Source organism: Corvus cornix, chromosome 3, assembly GCF_000738735.6.
Source record: "Corvus cornix cornix isolate S_Up_H32 chromosome 3, ASM73873v5, whole genome shotgun sequence".
Taxonomy (NCBI): domain Eukaryota; kingdom Metazoa; phylum Chordata; class Aves; order Passeriformes; family Corvidae; genus Corvus; species Corvus cornix.
In genome coordinates this window covers 37047767-37074876 of record NC_047056.1, presented here as the reverse complement: position 1 = coordinate 37074876, position 27110 = coordinate 37047767, and the positions used below count along the sequence as shown (strand labels likewise).

At 40.5% G+C, this 27110-nt stretch overlaps 1 protein-coding gene across 3 annotated transcripts in view; it reads left to right on the top strand.

The window, feature by feature from the left end:
* Positions 1-27110, top strand: part of AGPAT4 (1-acylglycerol-3-phosphate O-acyltransferase 4) — an 82635-nt gene that overhangs the window by 15344 nt on the left and 40181 nt on the right. For 2 of the 3 annotated variants that reach the window (XM_010391659.4, XM_039570014.1), the window contains one exon: positions 6310-6540. The exons of the other annotated variant lie outside the window; for it this stretch is intronic. In XM_010391659.4, the coding sequence (XP_010389961.1) occupies positions 6363-6540 (178 nt within the window). In that variant the 5' untranslated portion in view covers positions 6310-6362. The remainder of the gene's footprint in view (positions 1-6309; positions 6541-27110) is intronic. 3 annotated transcript variants of the gene reach the window in all.

Below are 27110 nucleotides of genomic sequence, written 5' to 3'. Positions count from 1 at the left end.
TAAATGTTACATCTCTAAGGAGTTTTGTACTGATACGTGTTTAAGTTCTTCTCCCTCCTCCCTGAATATTTCATGTCTCTGGAAAAAGGAGCGAGCCTGAACTGTTTCTCAGCAGAACTTGGGCAGTTGCTCTCCATCTTTCCAACTCCTTCCCAGATTATGCATGCCTCTCTCGAACTGCTGTCATCCTCCTCACCTTGCTGTATAAACACTTTGCTGTGTTGGGACAAGCATTGAGGCTAACAGGAGCTCTGCTATGCATTTTGCCATTAAAGTATGTGTACACAGAGGACTTGTGTCCTGGCAGGCATGCAGAGTTTGTGTAGCTGTTTTCCCTATATTAGATCACAGCAGGAAGAAAATTTAAAAGGGAGAAGAGGAGAGCATTATGGTGTGATAACCATTTGAAAACTCACAGGTTACTTCCATTTCTTCAGTTTATGCTCTGTTAGGCAAATTACATCTGTGCTCAATAGAAGATAAATAGTAAGTCAGTTTTATGGCAAGTGTATAAATTTGGAATTCTAAATCTTGCTGCTATTCATTCTTCAGCTTTTGGAACAGCCAAACTGACTGATCTCTCCTTTCTAACAATGTGCAGCTCAGGAATGCAGGACTCCTCATGAAAATCTGAAAGCATTCCTGAGTTCCCTTAACTTTGGGGAAAGGTCTTAAGATACACTCGAGTTATTCCCCGATTTGGGACTTTTTGTAGAAACTGTGGTGGGTTGACCTTGGCTGACTTCCAAGTTTACATCAAACTGTTCCCTCCCTCAGCAGGACAAGGGAAGAAAATAGGACAAAAAAGCTTGTGGGTTGATAAAAGGACAGGGAGGTCATTCACCAGTTACCATCGTGGTCAAAGCAGACTCCACTTGTGGAAGTTAATATAACTTATTGTCAGCTGATAACAAAGAAGGGCAGTGAAAAACAAACCAAAACTAAAACTACCTTTCCCACCAAGTCTTCTCTTTTTCCCAGGCTCAGCTTGACTGTAGACTGTACTGCTCTGCTGCACCCCAAGTGGTGCAGGTGGATGGGGAAGAGGAGTTGCAGTCAGTCCTTAACAGTTCCTTTTTGCTGTTCCTTCTTCCATGCGTTGTTCCCCTGCTACTGCTGGGGTCCCTCGCACAGGGTATGGTTCTTCAGGAACAGGCAGGACCCCCAGGGGCTGTGGTCCCTGCCAGAAAACCTGCTCCTAAGTGGGCTCCTGTCCGTAAGCTGTGAATTCCTTCAGGGCACCTGCTGCCTTGGAAGGTTCTCCTGGGGTGCTGTGGGTAAGTCTGTTCTGCCATGGTCTTTCATGGGCTGCAGCAGGAGAACCTGCTTCACATGGTCTTCACCTGCAGGAGAGTGCCTGGAGCACATACTTCCCCACCTTCTTCACTGACCTCAGAGTCTGAAGGGCTGTTCCTGTCATGTGTTTCACACTCCTCGCTCACAGCTGCTGTGCAGCATTTTTTAATCCTTTCTTTAATGTTGTCACAGAGGTGCCACTAGTGTCAGTGATTGGTTCAGCTTAGCTGACTGGTGAGTCCCTTCTGGAGCTGTCTGGAGCTGGCTTTACAATGTGGGGGACAGTTCCTGGTGTCTTCTCACAGAAGCCATCTCTGCAGTCCCTCACTACCAAAACCTTGCCATGTAAACCCAACACTGGGGCTAATGCTCTAGTAGTTGCCTTTGGGGGAAGTGGGAGGTGACTCAAACCCTAACGAAGCATGAGACAAATAGATGGATAATTCTTCCTCCAGATTTGGGGGTTTTTTGGTGTGGCTCATACAAATACAGTCTCCTTGCAGATGAATACGCACGTGGATGCAACCTCACTTTTGCTAACTTGATGCTCACTGACAGAAAGAGAAGAGCACAGGGGCTTCCTGTGGCTTGCTTTGCATATGTATTTCATGTACAGGAGCACCGTTGAAATAGACTGTGATGTATATGCAGTGCTGCTGTCTGTGCTCTTTTCACAGAATTACAGAATCAAATAGGTTGGAAAAGACCTCAGAGATCAAGTCTGACCTGTGACTGAACACCACCATGGCAACCAGACCATGGCACTGAGTGCCAGGTCCAGTTTTTCCTTCAGGATCAGTGACTCCATCACCTCTCTGGGCAGTCCATTGTAATCACCCCTTCAGTGAGGAAATTCCTCTTGATGTCCAACCTGAACCTCCCCTGGCACAGCTTAAGACTGTGTCCTCTTGTCGTGTCTCTGGCTGCCTAGGAGAAGAGGCTGGCCCCACCTGGCTACACCCTCCTTTCAGGGAGTTGTAGAGAGCAATGAGATCATTCCTGAGTCTCCTTTTCTCCTGGCTAAACACCCCCAGCTCCCTCAGCCACTCCTCACAGGACTTGGGCTCCAGACCCTTCACCAGCTTTGTTGCCCTTCTCTGGACTTGCTCCAGCACCTCAATGTCCTTCTTGAAGTGAGGGGCTCAGAAGTGGATGCAGTACTGAATTGTGGCCTCACCAGTGCCACATACAGGGGGTTTGGATTTAAAAGGCACTACTGAAACTGGTTAATTTGACCTGAGCATATTTTTATAATAGTCTTTGTAACTCGTCCTTCCAAGATGTGGTTTAGATGAGAAAATGCAAGAATAGGCATCATCATCATCATCATCTATTTGGTTGTTTTTAACTTGCAGCAAACCATTTGAGGACTGGGTCAGAGACTAGATGTAAGTGAAAACTTTTGTGTAAGATTGAAATATGTGCTGTAAAAAAAAGAGGTATAGAGCTGACTTGCCTCTCTTTCTAAGTGGGGAATATCAGCTCAGTCTAGATGCTGTCAGGTACATACCATGTTGCTTTCCACACTCCAAGAACTCTATATATTACATAAAATTCGGAAACAGTGGATGACAGTTCTTTGCTTCATTCATGTGCTTTCTCCAAAAGTGCGAACAGTTGTGTTCTTTTTGGAATCTCCAGTTGTAATCTCAGAACACTCACTGACTTGGAAGTATGAAACAGAACTGTTCATTGGCAGCAGCCTCTGCTGGCATAGAGTTCTTCACTTTGCATATCACTTCTGCGTCCTCCTGGTCAGTTAGTCTAAGCAGAAGGAAGTGCTGAGAGTAGCTGAGGTAGAAAACACAGTGGATCTTGCTGAAGAATGAAAGTTAGAGGGAAAAGAGTTAGAATGAATAGTCATGTAATTTGCTTTTAATCCTGAACATGTGACCTCTTAGTCACATGAAGAGATGCTTGTTGACTTGGTCCCTAAACAGACATTTGAGGTTTGAGTCTTTTGTTCTGTATCCAGAGGAAAACTATTATTAAAGAATGTCGCTATCTGGTTTAGATGCTCTAGCTAGCCATTTTCTCCTAATTAATTTTAAGGGGTGTTTGATAGAAGAGAGCTTCTTGGCAGCATTCTGATCTTAATAGCTTCTGAGAAAATGCATTGATTGGTCCTTTTGTTTTTAAAAGATTGCTGTAATTTTCAGTCATTATCTATAAGGAAATCAGTAGTTTATTAAAGTAGCATCATGGATTAAGAATTAAAGACCTGACTCTTTTATCACTTAAACTCGTATTACCTTGATGTTACCCATGAGGACTTTTAGGAAGACAAAGAGTAAGTGTAAGGTGTTCCTGTGGACTCTTAAACCCATGTTTCTAGGCCTCATTCATAAGATTAGAACTGATTCTTTTTGTTGTACCAAGAATAAATTGCATTCTTGGAGTTTGGGTGATGAAAACAGTCCAGAAAAATCTTACGAGAATGAGGTTATATCTGAGAAACAGAAACTTAGCTACCATTCCATATACACTGTTTAGGTTGCACATTTTATAGGGAAAACAAATTGCATTTAGTCAGAAGAGAAAATTTCTCTGTGTAGTCCCTACTTTTTGGAAAAGAAGAATTTGAGCAGTGTCTCTCATTTCTTGTTCCTTTTGCAAGCAAGTTAGGTTAGACGCCTTTGAATAGTACTGCTTAAGCAGATTTAGTTTGCCTTAAAACAGGTCTCTGAAGCTTTACAGAATTGAAGTTTGATGGATGAGCTATGAAAGTGAGGAATTAATTACTTTCAGACATTCCATTGTGGCTTAATAAAATTGTAAGGCAATAATTATGTTTTATCAGGGTTATCTCATATTTGTTTATTTTATTTCTGTGAAGTTTTGTTTTAAAGACCCAGCAGGAAGTAAATGATTCACATAAATGTAACATTTTAATAAAGTTTGACATCTGTGATAATGAAAAGGTAACAATAAAAAAAGAATTGCTGGTTTAATTGGTGGACAAAAAGACTAATTATTTTTGTTACAAAGTCTGTCTGTCAGCTGCTTACTACAGTAGATTTATGTTGATTATATCAAATAGGGAGTTTTCAGGTCTTCACTAAGTAAACAGTGCTTCAGTCTTAATTTGTGGCTGCTGTTTTTATGTTTTATCCCATGTCTTACTGATCTCTGGGAATTACATTAGAGTGATTCTGTGGGATAGAATTAAACAGGCAGACCAGCACAAAAAACCCTTCTGACCAGTTTTAGCCAAGGACAGTAGGATAAACCCAGTCATCAGGCTTTTGGACTCTGTAGTCTTTGAAACCATCCACTTGCAAGTAGCTGGTTGCTTCTATTCTGACTTTTTAAGAAGGTTCTTTTTGTTTGGCTTTGTCTTCTGAGTGTTCAATGGAAGGGTTGGAGAAGAAACACAGCAGTGGTTCCTATTAGACAACATTTCTCATTCTGCTTAGCCTTCAAAAACAAAGCCTCTGGTCAAAGCCCAAGCTTGTAAATTGTCTGCCACCCTAAGAATCATATCTTTAATAGAAAGGTTGGTTAAAGCTGGAAAAGCTTTTTATGAGTATCATGACAGTGGTTACTACAATGAATAGAGGCCTGTTCTGCCATTCTGAGCTACAGCTGGTGTCAGCTGTGGTACTGAATAGTACAGCAAGATAAAGGGAACAAAAGGGCACATTTTGTCTGCTAATAATAGGCCTGGGACTACCATAAACTCTTTATATAAATTATACAACAATACCGATTCTCTTTCTTAATTTTTTCCTCATCTTGCTTGCGGTTGAAAAACTGGCTAAATAACTTCCGAAGCCTTTGCAGCAATTCTTGTGTATGCTCTTTGCTGTGGTGAGCAGAGTCAGCAAAGGGCAGTAAAACAAATGTTTCAGGACACTGATCTAGACTCAGTGCCTCACATAATGGGGTCTCCTATAAACTAAAAGGATAGGCATAAAGATTTTTTTCATCAGTTAATTCCCTGGGCTGCTGACAGCTGCTTTTTTGTTATTGGATGTGACTGGCACATTCAGAAATACTGTCTCAGGGCTTCCTCCCTGGGAAAACTCTTCCAACGCCTCGGAGGCACAAACAGTGGAGGAATGGAGCAGGATGGCCGCAGCACCTCCTTGTCTAACTGTATTCAGAGTACTGGGGGTTGTGTTTGCTGAGAGATGTATCTTCATTCTAGCAGTGGTGGTAGTGATGGTAGGGGGAGGTCAGTACAGTATTTGATAGGTCAGAATACTCTGCAGAGGACATTTCCTCTGAATGTTCTATTGCTAAGGTTGGACTGGACCTTTCTAAAATTACACAAACATTTCATAAGTAACCTTAGAGTTGATTTCTTTCCGGAAACTCTGCTGGGTCATGGGTTAGTACTGTTATTGATGTTTCATTTCTGGGTTTATGGATTATAACTGACAGAATCAGTGTCAAGGGATAATTGAACAAATTGTGTGTATGTGCATAGCCATGCTTTTATTCTCTTGCCAAAATCAACTGTTATTTGAGTGTGAGAGGGGAAGAAGACAATAAAGCTAGAATTAAGGGGCTGATGCTACCTCTTTTTTGGGGATCATGGCTGGCATAGCTTGTCAAGAAAGGCACAACTCCTAAAAAAGCTCTAAAGCTTGCATTTACTTTGGAGCTGCTCTTGAAGATTACAGAGGTGACCGTATATGTCTTCTGAAGTACAGACAAGTAAAAATACAAGTTCTTATCAAAGTTGTCATATAGTTCAAAATATTTGCTCATATTTTATCAAGGAAGACCTTGTGGAAGAGTACTGTAGTCCATGGAGTGGAGTCATATGCTCATGGGTTTTGCGGAGTTAAGATTGAAATATAAAAATATGTTTCCAAAGCCAAATGTAAATTGATTCAGAAATACAGTGTTCTCTTTCCTTTGTTACTTTTGCAAATACTGACATCAGGCCTTTTCCTACAGTAGATTTAACTTTAAGTGTATTTAAGTGTAAGCTTGAAGTCTGTTTTAAGTCTGTTTATAGAAATAAATGCTCTCTGTAACTGCTGATACTATTTGGTTTTGCAGGTTGTCTTCTGAATTTTGTGTCTGAAGGTACCCTCTTGCTTTCTCAGCAAATCATGGACATCGTTGGCTTTCTGAAGTCGCAATTCATTTGCCACCTTCTGATCTGCTACATATTTATAGTGTCAGGACTGATCATTAACTCCATTCAGCTCTTTACACTTATACTTTGGCCAATCAACAAGCAACTGTTCAGGAGGATCAACTGCAGGCTGGCTTACTGCATTTCGAGCCGTAAGATTTCATTTTGTTTTTTAAAGTATTTTCATATTTTGTCTTGAGGGAACTGGTAGAAAAGTTCTGGATTTCAAAGCCTATATAAAGGTCATGTCCGCTTCCTACAGCACCTGCACTTGTATGAAGAGATGTATGCCTTGTTGAAATGTCTTCTTGTGCTGAAATGTTTTGCTCTTTTATAGTGGGGTAGTTGCTTGACTTAGTATGTTGAAGAAAAAGATTGCCTCTTATTTGGCATGTTCCATATTTAGGAGTGTGCTGTTAAATGTGTCCACCTTCCAGAGAGATTTCCCTGGGCCTTTCTGAAACTCAGAAGTACTTTCTTAGAAGGAGACTGTTGCAAAAAGCATGCTTTTGCATAATCTTTATCCCTAAAGATTATTCAAGTGTGATGTCACTGTCAATGCTAAGTGATTTATAGATGTTTTCATACTGGGGAAAACAACCTTCCAATACAGCATTTAACAATTGTGCTGTAGAAATGCAGCAAAATGGTTTCTTTCAGGTAACCTTTTCTGCTACTAAGAACCTGAAATGGAAACACACTGTTAGTATTCATAATAAACTGTGTGGGGTAGAAATCTGTCACATGCCTCAATTTGGGAGCCACTAGGGATTATTTATCTTTCATCAGTGACTCTGATGAGCAACTATGCAAAGCATTTTTTAAAAACATACTTTTGACTTAAATTTCAAATGCATCAGAGTGTATAGGCCCAAATAAATTTGGGATACTGTTCTGTTATTTCTGTGATGGAGAGAGGATGTTCATTCTGAAAAATTTCATTTTTGCTGTCTGTACGTCCCTGAAGTAGTGAGTTTGCAAGTACTGTTCATTTGTATGTACAAACAGGGGCATTGAATATGGCCAGGTTTTTACCTTTTGCCTGGCAGCATAGTGTATGTTTGAAGCCATGGCATGTAGAAGATACTGTACAGCTGTATATAGGTATGTATTACTATTTTTCATGCAATGCCTTCTGGCCTACTCTTGCTTTTGGCTATTCAGTGCAGAGAAGTCAGCTACTCTACAATGTTCAGGCTGAATCCTTCAGTTTAGCTCAATCTAATCTGATCTAGGGGATGGACAGTATGGAAGAGGGAGTAATCCTGTATGCTTGCCCTTGGTGATGCAGATGGCTTTGTACCCAGGGTTGCTGATCTAGTCTTCAGTGTTGACACCACTGGTATAGATTGTGTTGTGAGTTTTTTGCCCAGTCATGCTTAGAACAAAGTATGTCTAGGTTAAAGCCATTCATTTTAGCTTTACAAGAGAGCAAGCTGGCATTTGATGAATCACCCTTATCTGAGTGATATTTGAAAAGGGAAAACTGATAGTTAATTTGAAAAAAGTATTTCAAAGAATTAAAGACCAATTAATCAAAATGGATGTGTTTTGGGGGGCCGCTGATGTGGTGACCAATAAGTCAGGTTCTGTATGGGTCCGATGAAAGTCATGGAAACAGCCTGCAGCTGGAGGCAATGAAGTTCAGCATTGGAGAATATAAAGAGGCATGTGCTTTGCAGTGGTGACAAGTGTCATGTTGCTTTGAGAGCCTGATACAGCCTGAGTCACCAAGTCAACCAAAGAATGAAATAGAGCAGGTATGGTTTAATTGAAAAATGAAATGAAAGCAGCAGTTGTCCTTAGATCCTGCAAGTTCAGTCATTTTCCATTTGATGTCAAAGGTACAGAAAAATGGCTCCATGAAATTAGAGAGTTTTTTGTCTTTGACGCTGTGCTCTTTGGGCAAGTTGGGGGTTTTTGTATTTCAAGAAGTGGTGTTTTCTTACACTTCTTTTCTTCCTATCTCCTTCCTAATATAAAACATAATATTCTCCCTTCTCCTCCTGCAATGTCTGCTGTCATAATGCATATGGGAAGCTAAAGTGCTGTTGTGATTAATGACTTGTCCTCACTTGAGTAGTACAGCTTGAACTGGGGTGCTTCTCTGTTTACATGGATCAAACCAGACTAGCTCAAGTTAAAGTATTCACAGAATCACAGAATCTTTAAAGTTGGAAAAGACCCTTATGATTAAATCCAGCTGTCAGCTCAGCACTGCCAAGTCCACCACTAAACCATGTCCCTAAGAGCCACATCTACACATCTTTTAAATATCTCCAAGGATGATGACTCAAATCCTAGGCAGCCTGTTCCAGTGCTTGACAATCCTTTCCATGAAGAAATTTTCCCAAATATCCAATCTAAGCCTTCCTGGGTTCAATTTGAATCCGTTTCCTCTTGTCCTGTCACTTTTTACTTGGGAAAAGAGGCCGACCCCCACCTTGCTACAACCTCCTTTCAGACAGCTGTCGTGAATGATAAGGTCTCTGCTGAGCTTCCTTTTCTCCCTCAGTTGCTCCTCACAAGACTTGTGCCCCAGGCCCTTCAGCAGCTTCATACCACGAAATGGCTGTATGAAGTAACTGTGGTGTGGTAGTTGAGCACAGCTGTGTGAGCACAGCTGTGTGAGCTGCTGCTTCTCTGCTGTGAGGTTGGCACCTGCACTACAGCTTCTCACCGTAACTACTGACAGCCCAGAAGGCTAAAGCCAAAGACGTCAAACTTTTCATCAGTGCAAGTTAGAGAAGAGCTGGAAACCTGGTTTCCAGTTGAATTGACAGTCAGAAGGATTAACTAGAGCAACAACTTGCTTTTAATGAAATAGAGCAGGTGTAATGGCATATACTAAGTTGCCTTCAGTAATTGATATTGAGAAGTTATTGCCCTTCTTGAAACCAGTTGTGAGTCAGCCAAGGTGAGTTTAGCTTCTCTATTGACCTGCTCCGTTATGTAATAGCATTGGGGCTGCTCTCCAAAGGATGTGTTATCCATTCCCCATATTGCAGTTTGGGTTGCTTTTATATCTCCAAGATACTTCTCATCCTTTACTATAAATACACTCTTCCTGTTTGATCCTGTTATCCCAATTGACAAATAGGTACAAAGTAATGGTTAGTTCTAGTCCTATGTCCTCTCTATGTCTTGACCTTTACTGAAGTGTTGTTGCAAAGAGTGGACATCCAGCTTCAAAAGAACTCTTGTTTTTGCTGGTCTTGAAATGAGCCAAAAGATTGGTAAGGGTTATGGACCCTCTGTCATGTTTAAAGAAACAAACCAAAAAACCCTGAAAACAAACAAACAGCAAAAGAAACCACACCCACAGGAACCTGACAACCACCCTCCTAAAATAAAAACAAAACACCAAAATCTTTGGGCTTCTAACTTACAGAAAATATTTTCTGGCTTCAAATTTATATTCATGGATTGGTTCAACTGCCTGTTAATCCACTCCCCCTTTTGTAAAATGACAACCCAGATAAACTCTCCCTCATACTGAACTCAACAGAGTGCACCGTAATAAGGAAACTGAACACTGCAAACCTCAATAGGGTGATAACAATAAAAATTTTGAGCATAAGTGTGCTTGGAAGTTGGCATAAGAGGAAAGGTTGGGGAAGCAATCAATCTTGGGTTTTATTTTTAAATAATATAGGAACATTTTGTCTTCAGTTTCTTTTTCTAAAAGACAGAGAACCGAGGTAGGAAGCACTTAGTGTGGAATACGTCACAGTTCTCATGGATGCTGTTTGTGTCTGAATTGGAAGAGGTGGGAATACACCTTACTCCTCCCCCTTCCGTGATAGCAAACCACCACAAGTGGTACCCACAGCTTTTCTGCAGTAGCTTGTAAAGCTGACCATACACATAGAGGGAACAGGTTGTCTTGGGATTCATGCCATATGTGCACATGGCTGCATAGCTTGCTGGGCAGTGGGAACGTGGTTTGTACTTCCCAAATCAGTTTGTGCTTGCTTGGCTGTTGAACTGTAACCCCAGGTCAAGCAGAGTGTGCTGGGCTCCTATGGACTGGTCAGGACACGTGCCTGGACTATGATAATGGGACATGCACGTACAGGATACATGGCTTCTTTAGAGGTGCTGGGTGGGAGGTATTTGCCTCTGAGTAGAGCAGTCATTGTTATCTTGTCCTCTCACTGCCACTGTACTGGGGGGAAATGAGCTTCTCATTCTCAGGGTGAGTGGCAAACTGGCCTCCTGCTGACTCTGCACCAGGTGAACTTTGCACAAACAAAAGACCTGCCAGTAATGACACGGTCGTGTGGACAGGCGCACAAGGGCCTTAAAAGCAATTGACTTAGCTTCTAATCTGCCTTCATAAATAAATTATAGTAGTACTAATACCTATTCTCATGCCGTGAAAGGGGTGTTATTACACCTCTGGGTAAAGTTACACTGTGTAGGGTGCAATTTGTAGATCCTGCTGAGGGGAAGGCCCTTGTTTGCATAGAAAGAGGCACCCTGATGCCTGTCCATTGACTGCAGCAAAAACAGGATGGAAACTGATTCTTCTTATGACTGAGCTTCCTAGAAACAAAACCAGAGGAAATTGAGAACTACTTCAAGTTCCATCATCTTGACTGACTGTTATAACACGGTAAAGCTAATTCTTTCCATGTACAACTATAGGTTTTGCAATGTGAGGACTGAATATCTGAACAAGGCTTTGTGGTAGTATCAGGGCCATGCTGATCCTCAGTCCTTTGTTTCTTGGCATTTAGAGGAGCCCTCAGCCATTTTACTTGTTTGTATGAAGGTGGTGCTGAGGCAGAGAGGAGAATTTTCATCTCTGGTGCAGTTAAGTAGTTGGGAAGAGCTGGGAAGCAAGAGGGACCCAGAGAGGTAGGACTTTCTTCTTCCTCCACTTGTCTTTACCACCATCTTATGCTGCAGAGGAAGCAGCCTGGTGTTGTCAAAGTGTGGTACAGTGTCCTTAATACAGTCTTACAGTATTTTATTTATAAAGCAACCTGAGTTATGCTTGTTAATGTTGATGTAGCAAAGAGTTTTCGTAGGACACTTTCTTCGCCTCTCTGAAATGTTGTGTTGCGTAATCTATGTAAAATATATTTTCCTCAAGAGCTACTTGTCCACATAAGCCTTTGTTATCTTAGTTCCACACACTACGTCCATACAAAGCCACTGGTAAAGACTATGGAAAGTTTACAATAACTGCTGGGGCAAAATTGGAGGCCAGATTTGATAGTCTTGCAAAGGGAAGATGTTGATTTGAACCTGTAGAAAACTAGACCATCACCTGAGCCTTCTCTTTTTCTCTCAGGCCAAGCCATGGCGTTAACTGTGGAAATAGAGTGTGCTAAGAAAATGCCCATGTTAGTTTTAATGTAGATAAACTCTAAAAAAAAAAATAAACTCCAGTAGAAATCATCTACCCTAAAGGGTCATCTACTCTAATTCATTAATGTGTTCCTTCAGCCTATTTTCTAATACCCTTTTATACCTGTTATGTACTTATGAATAGTGCTGCTGGTTAACTGAACAATTCTCCACTGAGGCCAAACCTTGACTTTCTCTACTTTAATTTGGAAAGACAGAAGGAGCAATTACTGCACCAGATTCTCCATTATTTTACTGGTAGAGTAGGATAAAGTGTGTGTGTGTGTGTGTTTGCTGCATCCATCACAGCTTGGAACTTTTTTCCAGATTGTGTTTGTGGAATTGCATTAATTGCTATGAATAAGTCCTCTGCAGTGCCTAGCATATGCCTCCATATTTTCCCTACTATCATTTACTTGCTGTATCAACTAATAACATCTCAGTCCTCATTTTATGCTACTTGTAGTTGTTACTCAGTCTTCGTAGGTGTTCAAGTATTGACACTGAGCTTGAATGGATCACACAAGACTGTATGCTGATTGCAGGCATGCTGTGTGAGCATGGTGAAGGTGTGTTTGAATGACATCTGTGCATGACCTTTACCAGAGTTCCTACTGGAACTTGTAGGGATATGATCTGTTATGCTCAGCTCTCAGTTCAGGAGAAAGGGACTGCTTTTCCATGAAAATGGATGTGAAAATACTTTGATACTGATTCTTTCTTTACAAGACTAGCAAAGAGCTAGAGAGGCACTTAGTCTGATCTTTAATGAAAAGGGCATCTTCACTGTCACTGATACTACTTTGTTATTGCTGGAGCCTTTGTAGAGGTCACTTGTCTTCATTTTCTTTTTTTTTTGCATCAGATTCCTGATCTGAAGTCTGATGTTGATAGCTTGCATACTGGATAGAGGGATGGCAGGGAAGCAATAGGTGAACTGCATTCTGTTTGGTGTCTGGCATCACACATCACAAAGATTCCAGCACCTTTTACTAATCATTAGATCTGGCCAGCAAGCTTCCTAGATTCCTGAACTAGGGTAAATTTTGGAGTGTTTGTACGAAAGTACTTCTATCTGACACAGCATAACTCAGAAATATGATATCTAATGATTAATGTCATAGCACAGAATATGAAGACATTTTGGTGCTACAGTTGTTTATTCATTAAGGGGAAATATCACAATCAAAAGATAATTTCATATTTGTAGAAACTCCATTTTAGCTATAGGCCTGATTTTATTGCTAAAGCGGTACTGAATCTGAAGGATAGTCCCTTGATGCAGTGGGAACTTCATGCAAAGATGCAGAGAGTAGCTCACTGATCGCCAGTTACAAGCAGATACATACTAGCAGTAATCCATCACTCTCCAGGGGAGCACAGTACCTCCACAGGTAGGACTACTGTGGGAACTCTGAATTCTCCTGTGTCAGGGAATAGATCTACTGGTGTAAGTTCCAAGTGAGGTGCATTGTGTTTTGTCTCATTTACTATTGATTTGCTACATCTTCTACCCCCTGCTGCTCCCTTTGAGCAATGTGCACCCCTGAAAGTCTACATCTATGTGATTCTTCCTCATCCAAAATCATGGTCACATAGCAGCAGGTTTTTATGGAATAGGTTTTCAGGCTCATCCTGTAACAAGAATTTTAGCAGCTGGTCCAGTGAAAGTATCTGGTGTCTGACTAATTTTTTGCAGGAGGATTTCCAAGCCTGTAGGAACCAGTATGTCCTTTCAGCAGATACTTGAGGCTTTTCAGTGTGACACTTGAGATGAAAGAGCTTCTGAGTGCACATGCTTGATACTGTTCTGTGGCTGGATGGTTCTTTCCTGTGACTTGTTTGCAACCTTCAGGTTATGGCTTCTTACTTAAGGATACAGTTTTCTCGCTTCTGAGACTGTTGCTGAATTTCCTTTACATCCATCTTGGAGCAGTATATGCTTAAACATGTTTCTTCCAACACCGTGTTCAGAAGTAGGAATCCTTCAACTGTGAATAAAAAGCCAAATAAAAATGTGTGCAAAACAATTTTTTCATCTGATTGTTTTCAGAAAGGCAGTTACCTGTTTTCCAGACCCACTTTGGTCTTTGCCAAAACAACATTTGAAACAAAATAAGGAACCATAAAAGAGATTACAGTGCAATTGTTTGTGTACAGATTGTTTTTCTCTTCAGTTAGCACACTTTTATTAGTATGTTATATCTGTGTGCTTTTTCTGTACTCAAGCAAATTGCACTGGAGTGTCAATAACTAACATTGCTTTTCTCTCAAGGTTCTAAGTTCACTTAGCTGTGTTTCTAAATTGAATCTCCAGTATATTGCATCTCCAGGTGTGGGTTTTCTTTGAGAGTTAAAAACAAGTGGGCTTCTTAATACATGAGAGATCTTTCACTGTACATAAATGTTTTTATGCTGCACTTATATGACCCTGTTTAAAAAATCCCGAAATCAATATGTACTGCTAATGAAAGATTTTGATGAATGAATGTATCAGCCTGTGTTAGGTAAGGAAATATAAATAGTGATTGTACCTACTCAGTTTCTTGATGGCACTTCTAAAGAAGCTTACCCTTGTTTTTTGGAAACCTGCAGCTGGGAGGTTTTTGTCAGGGCTCTCATTAATACTGCTTTGCTGCTGTAAAGGAGCTACTCTCCTATCCTACTGGATTTTTTTTCCCTAAGAATCTCATACCATTCTCTGACATTTTCCAGGTATTTCCCTTTGCTCATATGGTATCTCATCCAAAGATGTGCAGTGTGCTAATCCTCTGCAGTTTGCTGAGGACTCTATGCTGGCAATCTAAGTATAGAGAGCTAAAGAATCTGTTACTTCCTTCAAACTTATACCATTTATCTGTAGGGCCTATATGACAGACTTTTGTAATGCTATTCTATGTACAAAGACAAAAGATAGCAAGGGAGGTGTTAAGCTTGAAGTATTCAGAAAAGTGCTTGTATTGTATGGATTTGGTTATATTTTTACCCACGAAAATATATAAATTAAAACTTTATTATTTGAGCATGTGTTGCCTTTTGTGTTCATAAGGGAGATACAGGATACAGGCAAAATAACTGACATACCTCTTTATGTACTTAATTTATCTAGTTTAAAATTGAGACCATAGTGCATTTTCCTTTCAGTATAACACCGTATTTTCAGTGGGGTTTTTTTAATGCTTGGATTAAAGCTTAATGCTTGGATTAAAGTTTACCATGAAACTTGTCTCTCTTATGTCTTCACAGGCTCTTAATGCATGCTTAAAATTCAGGGTTTCTTGAAAGGTGGTTTAAATTTCTCTGGCTACAGCGATAGCTTGTAGCTTCCTTTTGGTACATGCAGTTGTCAGGTGAGAATTAGAAAAGCTGGAATGGCAGATCCATGAATCTTTGAGATGTGATAGATTTCTTCATGTGGAAATCAAGTGATAGTTGATAAACCGATAATTAGACAAGTGCAGGTGAGCAGAATGGCAAACAGTGTTTGCAGCATGAAGCAGCCCAAGTTGTGTGAGTTACACTGGGATTTACTGAATTAAAATTATTGGGTAAGACCTGTCCTATGCTGTTGCTCAGTGTATGTGCCACATAAATTAAGTAAGTCCTTGAAAAGTTCCTTTTCTGTGTTGGAAAGATGGGGATGGGAATTGGACCTCTTTTAAGAGCAGTGGCATGCTGGGCTCTTCCTGTGTTGTGCAGGATATTGGAGTGCTGTAGGAATATTCAGGACTGTTTTTCAATGGTGGTTCCTGTGAACAATGTTAGAAAGTGGAAAATACTGTTGAGTACTTTATCCCAAATAGTGTGGGAATGATAATACTGTCTTTGACCTTCATATCGAGTCAGGATGCTGGAGTCTCTTCTTTATTTCCAACTCATGTCATTGATTTCTTGCTGTAAAAAAGTCCTGAAATCATGATTGTATTATTAAGCAAGGAAGACTGAAAAAAAGGAATAGGAAGGTTATCTGCTTTCATATATGAGCAGTTCCTATTGCAGGTGGGTACTTCTGTAGGATGTTTTTTCTTGAGATACGAAAAATAAATGCTAGTAGAAGAAACCTGTAAGACCAACTTGTCTGTCTGGAAGGGCACCTTTACTGATTTGGGGTATTATGTTTGGAAGGTCATTCCTGCTGCTCCTTTCACTGCTTCATTAGGCCTTCAACAAGGAGCTTTGTGCTGACCTTTGGGGGCTGTCCAGGTGGACAAAGGAGCAGGAGGTGCCTGGTTGATTGTTACCCGCACTGACTGGTCCTGTTACCAAGCGAGGAACTGCTGGTTTGTTGAAACGTGGGAGTACTGCTAAATTCCTTGGGGAAGAAGGATAAGAGGAGCCTTCAGATGTGAGACAAATATCTCTGACATGTGGCTGTTAAATAATTAATTTTCCCAAAGGATTTGAAGAGAGCATTTCAAAACACTGACTACTTCAGATCTGTATGTGTGTTAAATCCATTGTACTTGTGAGGCTGGCTTTGTTCCATACACTGTGTGACTTGGAGAGAAGAAGCTGTTTTGTAGGCAGATTGTGTCAGGATAACAGACAGAAAAAAGCTGTGAAATTAAATGTTTGAAGTGTGCAGCTGTTCTTTGTTTTTTTCTGAAGGGAGGGTTGCTTCTAACTTAGAGCATGGAGATAGTTTAAAAGAAACAGTGGCTAAAGAAATGGACAAAACTTGTTTCCATGTTCTTCCACTCTCTAGCTCAGAATTGCGCTAGAGAAGGAAGTATCACTTGAAACTTTTTTCAAGATTACATATGCTGACTTAAAATTTGTTCTTCACCTTAAGAAATAATAGATTTTACATTTTGTGGATGTTATGTTAGAAGGAGAGAATCTATTTGATTAAACTTGAATTATCTGCATGTGTTTTGAGAGGGAAGGCACTATGGGAATGGGAACTGGAGTGAAGCTAAGAACTGAGGTGGTGTGCCACAACGCATGCAGTAACTGGAAGGCTCCTGTGCAAGGCTTGTGCCCAGACCGAATGCTGGTTCAAGTGCTAGAGACATGCCTTCATTTACTGGTCTTACCCACTAATTTTTGGTTCCTATCATAGCCCCTATGAGGAAAGCCCACTCTGGCTTTCAGTATGCCATTGCATTAGATCTGGTTCTGATCTTGGTTCCCAAAGCAATTTCAGCGTGGCTGTGTTACAGGAATGCTGGCTTGGCCGTATTAAACTATTTGTAGTTTATTTTGTTTTGTACGTTTCATCTGAGAAACCACTGATGACAATGCATCAAAAAGGGTGAATCCCCTTTTCATCAATAGTGTTTTGTTGTCTTAATCTTGTAAAAAAATCAAATGGATCTTGGTCAAGGAGCCGAGACACAGCAAGCACCAGAACTATCATTGTGTGATGTCAGCCTTCAAAATCACAGCCATAATGTTTTAATAAAGCAACATATTTTCACTTAGTACATTAGTCACTTTATGCACATGTAAATGCAGGTTTTAATTTTATGTTACTAAGCAGCTATTGAGGTGAAATTGCCAAGAAGATCAAAGCACAGATAAAGCTTTTAGCTTTGTAGTAGGTGTGATGAGTCTAATCCTTATTTTGTGTAACTCAGCATGGTGTTAACAGTAATTAGACAGGAGAAAAAGATTATTTTTATGCCAGTTGACGATCTGGCCAACTTAAGTAAATGTCAGTGTATGTTTGAGGGAAATAAGAAAAGTGAAGGGAAAAAAATCTGTGCACCATCAGTCTTTGGTTTGGTTTTTAAAAGCATAACATATTGGCCTTTTTCCTAATCTGTAATTTTTATCTTGAAGTTATGCTGACAAATTAGTAAGTGTTGGGAGGAGGTGATTTGTTACCACTTCAAAGTGAAAGCTTTGTTTGTACTTCAATTTTCAAATTGACACACTTATGAAGTGTTCCTTTTAGCATATCATTCTAGTCACAGGCTGCCTCTGTGCAGTGCATGCCTTTGAGCAATTATCAGTGAGCTCCTTTTTCAGCAGCCTGTGTGTGCCCTGTGCTCTGTAAAAGAGCACTGCCTTGCATGCTTGCCTGAAGACTGATTCTGTATGCTTCATACCCTGCCTTAGCTCTCTACATCTAGCAGGGGAGCAGTGGGCTCTGGCCAGCCTAGGGCTCCCTCTGTCCCCTCCTCCAAGGGATGGTAGATGGCCGGTGGAACCTTCCTTCCTGTCCACATTCCTTGTTGTGTGAGTTTTTTGATAAATGGCCAGCTCTGATTTGCAAAAATAAAGTGTATTTTAGAACAGCATTTTGAATCTTGTTTTAGATTTATTTTTTCTTTACTGTTCAGCTATTTTTTCTTAGCTAAGAGCAGAGAGAAATTTGCTCTTCAGAACTGGGGCTGCACCCTCAGTAGAAGCTCTGCTCTTCAGGAGTATGTACCTTTTGCATAAAGTTCATAAATCAAAGTCTTCCGTGTTGAACCTTGAGACCTGCTTGCTTGCGCACTGCTTTACTATGTCAAGGAATGATCTGATATGCTGCAACATCTAGATTTGGAAGACTGTGAGTTGAGTTTCTCCTTGTGGAAGCCTCCATGCAAGCTTTTTCCTACAGAGGCAGGCTGTTGGAAAAACCTTTACGTGACACCTAGCTGAAGCTAGAAGCTTGTCTCACAAGCCTCTCAGTCACACCTTTAGCAGTCAGAAAAAAGTTGGAAGGAATGATGCTCACAGCAACCTAGAACATGAGTGATTTCTGTCCTTCAGCTGAACAAGCTGATGTTTCTTCCACTGCTATTGGGTTACATGGCAATTCCACTTGGAGAAAGATTTGAACTGGTAAAAATTACACCATTTTCAAATAACAAGCCCCTAATTAGACAGGACATCAAGGCTCTTCTTGTCCCTTTTTCTTAGTTCAACTGTGATGCAAGATGTTGCAAAGACACTGAATCAGCAGTATTGATACCAGAGGAGGTTATTGTCTAAGCCTTTCAAATACAGTTCAGTAAACTCAAACGCTAAATAGTGTTTATTTGCACTGACTTTCTGCTTTCCAGCTTTTTAGGCAAGACTTTAGAGGAGATCCAAACGGCCTGCACAGAACCACAAAGACCTCTGGCACAGTGCTAGCTGGCAGCTTAACAGGTGCAGTCTGCCCTTGATAGGTCTGATAGAGCAACCAGAACTGATGCTGTTACTGTGCTTCTCTTAATTTTGCATGTGTGAAATCCTGTGAGAAGTCTGGATGGCCATCAAGAAGAGTTGTTTCTAAAAAGCTGTAGGTCTTCCTTAGCAAAGAGGAAGTGTCAGCCTGCATGAGTTAAAGCAGAGTATTTTGATCCATAGTAAATCAGTAGTGTCTATGGCCTGGAAGGTGGGAAGCCTCCATTGGTTTGCGAGCTGATAAATGCTGCATCCAAATTGGTGAGTCACATGGATCCTGTGTGTCTTTCATTCTGAGAAAGTTGAGGCAACAAAGGTGGTAAAGGTAATTCAGAAAGGAATAAAGCTAAATTCAAGGAAATGACTTGCAATAGGCTGCCTTTTTTTTCTGGGATCTCTCTGCAGTTTTGATCAGTTTTATCATGGGATATATATTTTGGTACCTGGTATACTTTATGTAATATTGTATGCCCTTGTTAAATCTTGAAAAGTTTCCTTTTTTGTTTTCTGTGGTGCCAGAAATACTTGTGATAAAGTTGACAGAAATACCAGTAGTGCATATGCATATGATTTTGTGATACTTCTCTACTCCTGACATGTGCGTGACTTGTTTGTATGACAGGCCTTTATTTTACTACTGCTGTGACAAGTCAGATTGTGCCTTTTAAGAGAAGCAATAACTGTTTCTCCTGTACCGACTTGAAATGGCGTGTTTGGCTGCTACTCTTCATCATTTGCAAAGCACTGAATAGGAGAATGTCTTGGGTTACCAGAGAAGCACAGCCTGCATTTTGTAACTTCCAGAAGTTGTCTTTCTGGAAAATGAATAGACGAGGGTAAACTTGGAGCCTGTTGATGACGCAAGGTTTCCATGTACCGTGTAAGCTAAACCTCTGTTTTCTAGGAAGATCATTCAACACAAATAGTTCTAAGAGTACAACACTGTTGCTTGCAACAGATAGGAAAAAATAAAAAGCTTATTACCTCTTTGTGCAGAATTTTTGCCATGTTGGACTGAGCCACTGGGACTACATACCAGGAAGACAGTAATGCTTTTTTTGTGGATACCCTTTCAGTTTGAGCAGTGAGAGGTTAGACAAGCAAATGGTCCATTTGCATCCTCACCTGCTGGAGCACATGATCTGCAGGCTGTCTGAGCAGGTTGCAGTGTTCCAGCAGTGGATTAGTTTTCTAAAAGCTTTGAGGAAAGAGAAATGCAAGCACAATCAAACTAAATGTGAATTGAGAGGCACTAGTGTCCTTATGTGTGGTGTAATATTGTTGTATACTTTGGGTGTATGTCTGTCTTAAGAGAATGTGCACTTTCTGATGCATATTACATTCTTCAGTGAGAAAAAGGGGGGATTTTTGTGTATTTATGTATTTGGATAACATCATCTTGAAGGGTTACAGACTGCACCCGGGACAAAAATCACAGCTTAATACTTGATAGGTATATCTGATCTGTAGTAGTTTATTTTTAATTCATGAAAGCCATTTGTTTGATTTGTAGTTTCTGACCTTATTGTCCCTCTAAAGAACATTTTGTGAAAGTCACTGATAGGGATTAAGAAGCTAAAATAAGCACTGGGACATAGCTCTTGTCTCTCAAGACCTCACGTGATGAGATGCTGTAAGATTACAGGCAGAAAGAGGGAATTCATAGAATGCAAGTGAAAAATGAGTAATGGTTTTGTTCTGAACAGTGTTCTCAGTGATAGAGGTTCTGTGGTTATTCACCATTAACTCTGATGATACGATACAGGTACTTGGTCTGTTTTTTCTTCCATTACTGAATTTCAGATAGAATATCTTGTGCATAAGAAGACTGAGTAGAAGTTAGATGACTTGACTTGAGTCTAAAAATGAATCGTTTGTAGCATATTATATCCAGAAATATGTAGATATTTCTCCTGAGCTTACCAGTTACCTGAAATCAAAAGCCAAATTTAAATATTACTGGAAAAGTACAGAAACCTTAGAAGCCATTAGCCCTGGTTTTCTTGTTCTGCCATTCTGCAGACACCATAGTTCCTTCTTTTTATGTATTTGCACCTCTGTGAAATGTAATTCTTGATAACTAGAGGCTTTATTTAAAAACATTGTAGATGTTTTTAGGATGTAATTTATATTTTGTTCAGTTTCCTGATTCACTTTTCTTCCAATTCATGCTGGAGATTGCTTTCTTTGGCAACTCATAGTTTTTTGTATCATCAGTCAGTTTTCTCAGAGATAAAATAGTGTCTCTTCTTGTCAGTAGCTGAAAATGCAGGTTAAACATGTTGATGGCATGGATTTAGAGCAGCAAGAATAATGGGATTTTTCTCTCTTGTTCTGAAATGCTTTCTTTCTAAAGCCGAAATTTTTGATTTTTGATTTGAAACTATGGAGGATAAACTTGCTGTATATAGAAGTTAAGGCTATTGCAAGATCACATGCAAGAAGGAGAAAAATTATGTGAGACCGGGTCTTCTTACTAAATATGTGGATTAAACATGATTCACTTGAGTCAAATAACCTCCCTAATGCATATGGCAAAATAAAACCAGTCTCATGAGTGTGTGTACTTCCGTTGTGCATGAAAGCATGAGACTTGAGTATGGACAATGCTGGTTGCCCTATAATTAAGGACATGCTAATGACTCATGTCAGAGAAGTCAACTGTGATTGAATAAATACAAGACTGACATCTATTAACTGGTTCATGTTTACTTATTTGGATACTTGAATTTTGAGGTCCTGGCCTCCTGGAAAGTGATTTTCAACAGAGAACTCCTTTGGGAAAGGTTTCTGTCTGGTGCTACCCTGCTTAAACAGGAGCCTTTGCTCATTGCTGCAAGATACTGCCTTCCCCCTGGTCCAGTGAATAGTCATTGCAGCCTGTGGTAGCAAAGTGTTTCTCAGGCTGCAGTGTGTATCTCAAGCAGTGATGGAAGAGAGGAGAGAGGTCTGTAAGGCAGTCTGTTTGGAAAATCTCACTTTTTTTCCTAATTACAGAAAATAGGACTAGAATGGAGTTCTTGAATCATTGACTTTCTAGCAGTGATATAATGCAGTCTTCTTAAGATGATTCTTACTCAATTTACAGAGCTGCTAAGCATTTTTGTCTGACAAAGTAATCAGAAGAATCTTCAGAATATTGGATGCCTGTATTTTCAGTCATTTTAGACATGGATGTTCTTGTGCTAGTGGTATTTAGCTTAAATTGTTCTTCTTCCATACTGTTAACTTTCCTCATCCATAAGCCATATTCGTGGGGAGCCCACCCAGTCCTCTTCTAGCATTTGTTTGAAAGCTCCAGTGAGCCAAACTTTCCTCCTTTTGGGTTGTCCTGATAGCCCTGGTCTGCATCTGCTTTGTTTCAGTGTTTCCTTCCTGAGCATGGATGTCTGGTACTGGTGTGCTGCCCCAGAGATTCTCTCAGTGCAATGCGTGATTCCTTCTCTCCAGGAACAAACATCCTAATGCCATCTTTTTCCTTCTTAGGACTTTATAATATGAATGGAGCAGCAATGTTCAGTGGCAAAATAATGTTCCCAGATAATTCTCTTCTCTGTCATTTCCAAATTATGAGGCTCTATTTTTATTAGTTCTGCAAGACAATGATGTGTCCCATCAAAATTAATTCCATTTATGTTACCTTACTTTTCAAGGTCATCTAATTCTTAAGCTCTGTTCTGACTTTATATCATCCACAAAGTTTATTAATAGGAATTTCTTTTATTGTACCACATGAACATTGCCTGGAAGTATTAGATTTGAAGTCCCTTTTTTTTTCCTGACCTTTCTGGTATCAGCAAAATATTTGAAAAGAAACTGTAGAAATTTGAATACCTGATGGCAAGTACTTGTTCATTTATTTGGTGTTTTATGAGACCAGATTTATAACCACTCTGTAATTACTAGATTTGATTTTTTGATTCTATTATTTTAAGATGGCACTTACTTAAGCTTAATGTAGGTCACCCTGCCTTCATTTAAGCTTCTGTTTTGGGATTTAGACAGCAATATTCCACCCTAACCATACAAATGAGAACTGGAGTACATCATATGTACTGTTCATTTAAGCTTCATTGCTTCAACAGCTTCATCACTGGGGACACAGAAGTTACCCTGGGGGTAAGGCATGATGTGAGGCCATACTTGAAGTCATGACAGGAGAGGGATGTGTGATGGTGGTGTTTTGCTTTGTCCAAGGTGAGTCTGTGTGCCAGAATGTGAAAGTTGTTTGATTCTCTCTTTAGAAAGTGGTTGCTGTGCAAGCCCAAACTAATCAGATAAGGGCTATCAAATGCTGCATTACTGGTCACTGCAGAGCACTTAACACCTTATTTTAAGTTTTCTCACCTACTCTTTCCAAGTTTCTTCTCTCAGCACTCATCTCTTCTGCCTGTCTGTGCTTGTACAGATGAATGTACTAGGCTTCATCATTTGTACCTCAAATACTGAATAATTTAATAAAAAATATAATCTAATATTCATGGGAATCTGACACCAGCTACTGCTCACTGAGATAAGATGTTTCCTTCTACTATGGACAGAGCAAAAATCTTCATTATATGACTTACGTACATTTCTTATTCAGAAAATCCGCTTCATAGTGCAGACCCCACACAGCAGTTGTGACATAACCACTTGAAGTATAACTCTCCAGAGTATAACTCAGAGTATAACTCTCCAGAGTTCCTTCTGCATCCTAACAAGCCCCCTCAGCAGAACATATTGTTGATGTGCATGTGTCATGGGGTAACACTGTCCAGGTGCCAAGCACCCTCCAAAGCCTCTCACTCACTTCCCTCTGCAGCTGGACAGAGGAGGGAAAATTCAACGAAGTGTTCATGGGTTGAGATAAGAACTGAGAGAGAGATCACTCATGAAATACCATCACAGGCAAAACAGGCTCAACTTAGAGATATGACGTGAATTTATTACTAGCAAAATCAGAGCAGGATAATGAGAAGTAAAATAAGCCCTTAAAAACCCTTTGTCCCAGCCCTTCCTCCTTCCCAGATCTACCTCCTACCCCAGTGGCACAAGGAGACAGGGAATGGGAGTTATGGTCAGTTTATCACCCGTGGTTTCTCCTGCTGATCAGGAAGAGGAGTCATTCCCCTGCTGCACCGTGGGGTCCCTCCCACAGGAGACAGTTCTCCGTGAACTTCTCTGATGTGAGTCCATCCCACAGGCAGACAGTCCTCCCAAAACTGCTGCAGCATGGGTTACTCTTCCATGGGGTGCAGTCATTCAGGGACAGTCCCTCTCTCCACAGGTCTCCCATGGAGTCACAACTTCCTCTCAGGCAGGCATCCGCCTGCTCCATTGTGTGGCTCCTCCACGGGCTGTGGGTGTGGTGGGAATTGTGAGAAGTGCTGTTTGTTAGACATCATGAAGTACTGTGACAGGCACTGTCCTCATGGTTAACCAGAGGCTGCAGCATGTCTGGTCTTTACTATTTGGGATGATGTTGTCTGGCTAAGCACAGTTGGGAAAGGGTTAAGGAAAATGGATAATGTAAAGGATTTGTAGTCAAAAGTATTGTTTTTATTAGACCAGTTGTGACATACCTGAAAAACTGGAAAGGAATTGCATGCAGAAAGCCACCCCCAAGTTTAAAAGAGAAATTGCAATATTCAGATAAAATTCAGATTAAATTGAAGGTTAATTTATCTATTTACCCATTTAGCCTGTCAGAGGAAAGAGAGTTGGTACGTATGTATTTAGGGAGAGTAGGGATACAGAACAGACAGTGACAGAATTGTCTCTGGAATACTATCATGTAGGTACACAGGCATCGTGGAGGTGACATAAACAATAGCTTCATAATAATCCTTTCCAGCTATCTTCTGACTGGTTTTAGAGTATTTAGAGATTAGGCTCTTTCTGAGAGGAAGCAGAAGTTACTCATATGAATCCACCAACATGGAAAACATATATGTGTGCTCAGGACAGATACGTGTTTCTTCTTCTCAGTTAACTTTCTACCTTAAGAGGGTCAGTCGCTTCTTCCCACAAGCTTCTCAGGATCGCCCGCTAGCTGGGGTTGGTAGCTTTAGCCTTCCTTTCAGGCTGTCATCTCCCTTCTACTGATAACTAATTCCCATGAAGAAGTGAATGTTGAGGTCTCCATAATAAACCTACTGATCATAATGTACCATTTGTAACAGTGAATGGTTTATTCAAATAGCTTGGAAGGAACAGTATTTCTTAAAGATATGCAGGCTTAAAATAATAAAACCTACAAGTAGGCCAAGGATGCATAAATTAAAAAATAATTTTTGGGGGGGTGTGTGCATGTGTATAGGAAACTGCTAAAAAGAAAGCACTGGAAGGAGACTGGTGTTCCTTTTGCACAGTGACTTGCAGTGAATGAACTGTAACCATTTGTTCTTTGCTAAGCAGTTCTTCTGTGCTGCTGCTTCTGCACAGAGTAGAAAAAGCCAGTGGTGTTTCTGACAACAAGAAACCACATCCGGAAGAGGTACAACTGCTTGATTTCACACCCCTACAAAACAAATGTTAGTGTCGTAGGAACTTGCCAAGCAGCATGTTTCTTTCACTGTTTGTTGGACTACTTTGATAAGCATATGCTATATTGTCCTCAGTCATTTGTGGCAAATGCAGCACATTGCCTGTGTTGGAATGTATGATTGTTGAAGAAAAGTACATTAAAATAATTTCCTGCAAGCAAATGCTGAAATGAACGTGACTTGGAACCTGAATATATGAAGGGACTGTGCTGTGCTCTTCTTTGTCCTTGCAAGCACATCCAGTAACTTACTGTGATGAGTGAGGAATTAAAAGTCACCATTTCTTCCTTCCTCTCTTAAAAGCACAGCCATGTAATTAGTTGAAGTGTTATTCAAAGGAGTTGCTTATAGGATCTTCCATGGAGAATGGGGCAAAAATCTGCAAAACCAGACCTGAAGGCAAGAGAAGGGTTTTGCTTGTTTGTTTTTCTTTTTAAATTTGATTCCTCATAACCCCTCCCTGCCTTCAGCCCAGCACTTTTGCTGCAAGACAGCTTCAAGGGAGGGGAAAACAAGTCCAAAGATACCAGTGGTTTTGCCACCAGCTGCGGTAAATGGTGGGGGTAGGGAATGGGGTGTGGTGGTGGTGCTAAGGAAAGAGGGGGCTGGATTTTGGTGTTCTGTTTAAGCCCACAAAATCACAGAAAACCACAGAATTACAGAAAACCAGTCATCCTAAGAATTTTCCTACAGGTTGAAGACCAGGACGTTTGTCTGGGAGTGAACCAGATTACTCCATTATAGCTTGTTGGTGCAACACCTGCATGGAAGAGAATCTGAAGCTGGAAATCTGATGCCTTGTCTGTCTGGGCTCCCTGAATGACCTCCCACTGATCTTGGGGAAGGGGGAGAGGCATTGCTTGACTTTCCAGCTGCAGGGTTTTTTTCCCCCCAAGAACTAGTTTTGGTTCCCCCTCACAGGAAAGGTGGTTTTTTATAAAAATAAGTTACTTTGAAAATTTTTCCTGTAGACATGTAGCAGTATTCCATCTCTGAGCTCCAGTTTCATGTACTAGTCAATGCAAGCAGAATTCCTGCCTTCAAGTTTCCCTCATAATTACTTGCAGCTCCTGCAGAGAAGAAGGAAGTAGAGACCAGAAATAAATGCCTGGTGAGGTTAGACAGCGGAGTGCAACACTAGAACAGCCTGTGTAAGGAATACTTGGAAGTATTTTGAAAACCTCTCAGGCAGTTTTGCAGTTAATGTAGTAGGTGTCATTCAGGGGTTTAACCCTGTCTATGATACACAAAGGGCTTTTGAGTAGTCTAGGGGAAGATACAGACTTGCTTTTCTTAGTTACCTGTAGACTTCATTCTATGAAAAATGCTTGGAAAGTGCACCTAATAGGTGTAGTCTGAAAATCTGGAAAGGTAGTAAGTTATTGCAAGTCATTCTCTTACAGACAGGCATGGACTCTAGGCTATGCTGTCTGTCAGTCTGTCTTAAGCCTTATTTTTGCATTTTTTAAAATGCATTCCCCAGTCTTCTTTGCAATGCAGTCATTCATCATGCAGCCATTCACCCTGTCTGCTCTTTTAAATGGTGGTCACAGCTTGCCCACTTGTCTTGCTTTTATTTGTTTTGGAGAGTTTGCTGTGCTTTTACCATGTATTCCCATAAGAATTTTCTGAGTTTTTTTTTCTTGGTGTTGCCTTGATAGATTAAAGAAAATGAAGAGATTAAAGGAAATGAAGAGTGTCATGGAGGGAAGCAGTTCTGTAGCTCCTTAAGT